General features: G+C 39.8%; 1 protein-coding gene across 1 annotated transcript in view; it reads right to left on the reverse strand.

The window, feature by feature from the left end:
* LOC147896207 (zinc finger (CCCH-type) family protein / D111/G-patch domain-containing protein) overlaps window positions 1–2487 on the reverse strand; it is a 42088-nt gene extending 39601 nt beyond the window's left edge. Inside the window, exons 1-2 of the mRNA XM_087383221.1 lie at window positions 2229–2487; window positions 448–756 (exon numbers count right to left, since the gene is read on the reverse strand). Coding sequence (XP_087239347.1) covers window positions 448–756; window positions 2229–2375 — 456 coding nt within the window. The 5' untranslated portion in view covers window positions 2376–2487. The remainder of the gene's footprint in view (window positions 1–447; window positions 757–2228) is intronic.
* Between the last annotated feature and the right edge of the window lie 3910 nt (window positions 2488–6397).

Genomic DNA, 6397 nt, shown 5'->3' on the forward strand with positions numbered 1-6397 from the left:
AGTTATGGTTACTAACACAACAATTGGTGGGAAAAGAGCCCTAAGTGTCAAATAAGTTGAAATCTCTCAAATCGCGCTTGTGCTATAGTATAACTTTGACAGACAAAGCCTTTCAAAGCTTAAACATGCACGTAGTACTTTGGCCTTCATGTTGCAAATCATATCAGTGGCAATTGGAAAGGGGCAGCTGAAACTGTAAGAGCTGAGTTTGGCTTCTCATGATCAAAAACATCTCGATATACCATTGCTAATGCAATAAAGGAGACACATGGGCATTCCATATTACCGAGATCTCATAATCACATGCACATGAGCCACTTCCACATTTTACTAATTAGTACCATTTTATATGCCAAAGATCATGTACCATTGCAACACCAACCATCCTCAATCCAAGAGTCGAATGCCACTCGATTAGTCAGCATATTCAGAGTACAAGGCTCATACCTGCATCTTCTCTGTTGTAGGAGTAAGGAATGACACCCGTGCAAATTCATCATCGTCCAACTCAAGAATTTGACCATTATACCATCGACCGTCTAAATACCGAAACCGACACTTTGAACCAACCACAAACGGAGAATTTCTTCCAGAAGGAGTCTCAGCTGACAAAGTCTTGGAGTCTTCATGAATCATTTTTCCTTCAGTGACCCTTGCATCTAAAACAGCATCAATTTCTTGAAGAAGACGAGTGCGTTTCAGTTGCAGGAGACTTTCTTCTGCACTTTTGATTGCAATGCAAAGCTCCCCATGAACCTTCAAAGGAATCAAAGTCAGAAATGTTTCAAAACCTTTGCATATTACTATCTAAAGTCCGAGAACAGTCATGCAGATGCCAGAAACTTTTGCTGTATGCATGAAATTCACATTCAAAGAGTCTCTTCAGCTGAAACAAAGCAAAGGCCCTATGTTATAAGTAGTATTGTAAAATGTTCTGCTGTTTATTGATTAAAAAGATATGGCCAATTAAAAAAATTGACACTGCATTACATGTAGATAAAAGAGAAGAAAAACCAAAGGCCTATCTAGATGAATACGAGAACATGCCCAAACTCATCCTCTAAAAATACAACACATAGTGCAGTTTCAATCTCATGATAGTCACTCATAAGGTTGAAAACCATAAACCCCATCACGCATGGCAGGGACTAGCTACTATAACATCCCCACTATGTCTTCAGCGCCCAAAGAGGTGTTTGGAATAGATACGTGACACACATGCCCACATACACACAGGACCATGCACATGGATCTGCGCGTGCCCGAGCGCACGCGCACACACATGCTTGAAGAATCCTTGTGATACATCCAATTGCACGAGTACATTGAGATTTTGCAAAGCAGGCCCAAAATATGAATTGAACAGGAATAATATTAAAAGAAAAACGCAAGTTTAAAATCCCAAATAAACACCAGAAATGAAGTAGGGCATAACTAAAACAAGTTCAACGTAAAGGAACCAGATAAGCAAAACAAAACCAATAATCTCACGAGTACCGAAGCACAAGTTGCTATCTCAAACCTGAAAAATTCCAGGGCCACTTCAAAAGGAGTGCACAATGCACGACCCTGACTTTCTTCATTCCCTTAGTTGGATGCTGATAGCGTCATTCTATGATTTCAACATCTTCTTCACATGCAGACCTTAGAGCCTCATACGTACAAGGATTAATCCAGGAACACAAACAAACTCATCATGTAAATACCAAGTACACTGTGACGTCAAAAACCATGGCATCCCCGCTAAAATCAATCCCTCACAGAGAGAAACCTCCGTAAACCTGTGCCGCTAGGACAATATTTCGATGCCACTGCTTGTTCCTTGTTTCTATGTGGCTACATTCACGTATCAAGTTCGCAAGTTCTACCCCCCCAACAAACCTGCTGTTTGTAATAATTGGCTTAGACATCCACCATCGGAATCTTAAATGGCCTACGGCTGTCACATTATGAGCTCTCTCTAAACTGAGACACATGGACACTCCCCCCTGAATTCACGGCTGCTTTGAGAAGCTTACCCTAACTCCAAACTCAGTTTGGTCTGTCTCTTTAGAAGGATCAAGTTTCTAAAATGCACATAGTGCACAGGAGCGGAACAAAGTAGCTTGGCAAGGTAAGGGTTTCAATCGATACTTCAGAGCGATCTCCATGCTGCCTTAGACGCGCAGGCACACTTTTTTTTTGGGGCGAAACTAGACGCGCAGAAACACACAAAGGGAGAATTTTACCGCTAGAAGCTCCTCGTTGGCAGGATCGCAAGCCAGGGCCTCGTCCAGTGCGGCGAGGGAAGCTCTCTGTTCTACCAAGTGCTCATCGAGCTGCTGTTCGAGGGCAGCCTCGGTCAATTCCTCCTCGATATCGAGAGACGAGTCCATCAGGGAACAAGCAAGGATTCTTGCTGGTGCTGTTTGAAACTAGGGACTAGGGGTCATCAAAAAGGTTTATCAGAGTGAGGAAAACTACCGTAGCCTTTTGTAATGCCCATTTCAATTAGGGACTTACTCGGTCTTAGGCTCTTTACACACCAAACGGCTCCCGGTCAAGAGCGTTTAGACCGAGCGGCTACCACATGTGGGTGTATGTGCCAGGCCTGCTCAGGATTCTATCTTGACCACCCCGTTTGGAGCCGCTAGTGGCACTTTCAATTTCCCCAAGAATAAAAACAAAGTTTTAGATGGGCACCTCTTTACACATACAAAACACCCAAGCTTACACCTTTGAATCCAACGTGGAGTCCACGTCATGCCCTGAGAAAGGCCTTCCTTCGACCAAACCACTATCATGATTCAGGTCCTCCACCTCCACACCCATCCGGGCACTCATTTTTACAAATGAGTTTGGAGGGCAAGGTTTGAATCCTCTTGTCAGCAGAGGATAGGCGGGCTATGGGCGGGGGCAAGTGCCTACCCATGAACTTGGAGTTCCCTTTTTTTTCGTGACAAATGGATTCTTGCCATGCGAAGTCCGCATATACACAAGCTCCTTCCCTACCTTGGGTGGGCGCCCTGTTTGTTACCACCCTAAATTCAAGCCTCAAGGGCAGCTCAAGACCTCGTCTTGTGGGAGCATTTTTTGACAGTTCAATTAGAATAGGTCACCAAAAAAGAAGAAGAAGGGAAATGGGTGTATCATCAAGGTTGTACAAAGTGAGGAAAAGTACCATATCCTTTTGTAATGCCCATTTCAAGTGTAATAGACTCGAGGCCTTAGGGTCTTACATCAAAGAGTGTTAGCAATGTGTAGTGGCAAAAATGTATGGGTTTGTGCTCATCTTAGTCACCCCATATGGGGCGTTGTTTGGCACTTTAGTTTAATGAAAGGGGGAAATGGGTATTTCTTTCTGTTATGCAAAATGTACCATGGTAAATAGGGGGAATTATGTATACTATTTGCTTATGCTACCTTGGAAAATCGAGGGGAAATACTTGGGTAATAGAGAGAACAATGGGAAATAGCACTCTATGCTATAGACCCAAACTCTCAATGCTATTTTTCATACCCTTGAGAACCATTCTTTACCATTCATGTGATATTTCTTTATAGCAGCCTCTCATTTTCCCTTGGATCTTTATGTCATGCACGGGCAGAAGAACGCCTCAAATATGCTCAAAAAATCCACCCTTATTTCCCCTCTTTTTTCCCTCCATGAGTACATAAGACCTTGGATGGGACTAGCATGAGTTTAAGATAAGAATCTACTTGCTATCATGTTACTCTCTTCCTAGACCAATTGGTCTAAGATGGGTTCAATATAGAAATAGACACTTTTTTGCCTCAAGACCCTATGAACCAAAATGGGATCCCCTTTTTAGGGATTGGAAAGCATGGAATGATGACATGTGTCCTTCTCCCACCTCCTTAAACATATGAAATGGTTCCATGTGTGCTCTCCCGCCTAACCCACCCCTAGGTCTTTTGAGTAGCTAGTAGATCAAGTATTTGTAAGTGTTGATAAATTAATAGACTAACATCTCTTTTGGATTCAATTTAAATCTCCTCAAATTCAACACAAAGTATTTGAAAGCAATCAAGAAGCAAAATCTAAATATGATTTGTTTAAAGAACATATATGCAGTTTTGTCATTTAATAATGGAGAAACAAAGGGACAAAATAAACCAACAGAGAAACATGGCATTTTAAGAGTGAATTCATTGTGAGTTTGTGAGTCTATTTACCTTGTTTTTCTATGGAACATGGTAGGGCATAGATATTCAATTGAGACATGAAACTCCATGTCATGTTTGAGCCAGTAGATGCCCATACATGTCATTAGATCGATTCATAGTCCATGTCATGAAATTGATCAACAGTTCACATCATCACCTACAATCCACATCATCATGTTGCCCCTATACGTCTTGGAGAAAATGCAATGATTCAAAACCAAGTATGAAATCAATGGAGAGGGTTGCAAGATGAATGCAAATGATAAAGTCACAAAATCTGAAGGTTCCATATGGTTCTATGTCATCACATCACCCTTACCTATCCTAAAAATCAATCAGTCTAAAAAGATGATGATTTAAAACCAAAAAGTGCAATCAACAAGAAGGCTTCGAGACCAATGCAAAGGTCAAAATGAATTCATGAGCTCCGAAGGTTCCATGTAGTTGCAAATGACATTTTTGCCAATAAAATTAACACAATAGATTCACTCGTAGACAATTGCAAGCAATTAAACAATGAAATTTATGAGCTTTTTTTACATTCAAAATATATGTAGTTGCAAGGCTAGGTCTGATCATCAACAATTTATTCTCAAAAGGTTCCAGATACATAGATGAGTCCAACCAAACAATATAATAATTGAACATTAAACCAGCAAAACTACATTCAATCTAGATGATGGGGATGCTCCCTTAATGGCTAAAAATGTTTAATCCTAGACTGACAATGTAAATTAAATACTTGCATCCCACAAACTTCCCTTTAACATATGCTACATGAAGTCCTCGCATGTGCAAGTAAGTTTCTAATTTATGACAATTGCCTATATACCACTCAAAGGATTTCTACCATAGCTCTCCAAAGTGAAAACAACATGGCAATTTGTAACCACGATATCGTTCATCACCTTATCATTTAGGATCATTTCCATTTGAATTATGTCAAAGCTTCTCCTACTTGTCTTTTTCTTAAGAGGATGTATCTTGATGGAAGGAATTTCATTTCCATGAATACCTCCTCGACCTCCATGTGGGACATGTGGGACATGTGTGACATCTCCTTATGGAACGACATCCAACAAATATCCAACTTTATTCAACAATTCCACTTCCATGTAGGACAAGTGGGACAACTCCTTGTGGAACAACATCCAACAAACATCCCCCTTTATTTAGCAAGTCCAATTCTTTTTGGCTAACATTCCCAAGCAGAGTAGGAAAGTATCCTTCAACAACCACTAGAGGCTCTGTTCATCCAAAGAAAAGTAGGAAAATATGCTTCTACAATCACTAGAGGCTCTGTTACTAGTGGTTTGGATATCCATGTATAAGTAATTTCACCTACACATAAATTTGAAACTTTTACACTAGAAATTGTAAAATTTTGCCAAGATCTACATCTTTTCTTTCAAATGTTGCGAGCAAATATATAAAACCATACTACATTTTGTCAATATTGTGAAACTAAAAATTTATCTTGGTTGACTTTCACTAGTATTTTATATCTGATAGATAAGTATACATTCTATAAAAACATCCACACTCATCAAGAACATTCACAAAAGCTTGGCCCTCTTGCATTTGCCTTGCCCAATGAGAGTCTATTTATTAGCTTCTTATACTTAAAATTGGTCCAATGTGTCTTCCTCTAATGTAAGTAGCATAACAAGAACTTTGCAATACAAAGCTCACCATACCTCCCAAACAAGCTTCATGGACACCATTTCACATGTGTATCCCTTTTGTAGCAAGCCAAATGTCATGCTTCACCTTAGATAGTTTGATTGTAGGCATGGAAGCCCTTTTTAATTCTCTAAAGTTTTTGCTCAACCACAACACGCTCCAAAACCCATATTGACAATAGTTTTAGAACTATTTAAGTTGTAAAAAATCTATATGGTATAAAAAACAACCCAAGCTCATGGAGTGCACGTGTCGACTACAATGGGAATACCAGATATTCCAGCAATCAATACTCAAGACCTTTGTCATTTCTATAGGCTACCACTTCTTCTCAAATTTTAATTTATTACATTAGTGTATTGCATCTCCATGATCATTAGCATCTCTCCAATTCTCACATAGTGTTGAATGTAATCTTGTCTTTGATGTTTTGCAATGGGTCATCACATGTGTTTTAGAGGCTATCTTTGAAATGGAAAAGACATGACCTTTCTCTACCTTCCAGCAAAAAGTTCACATCACTTCCATAAACATATATAATAGCTCT

This window comes from Dipteris shenzhenensis, chromosome 12, assembly GCF_047967505.1.
Source record: "Dipteris shenzhenensis isolate YYH24624 ecotype China chromosome 12, Dip_SZ_1.0, whole genome shotgun sequence".
NCBI lineage: Eukaryota > Viridiplantae > Streptophyta > Polypodiopsida > Gleicheniales > Dipteridaceae > Dipteris > Dipteris shenzhenensis.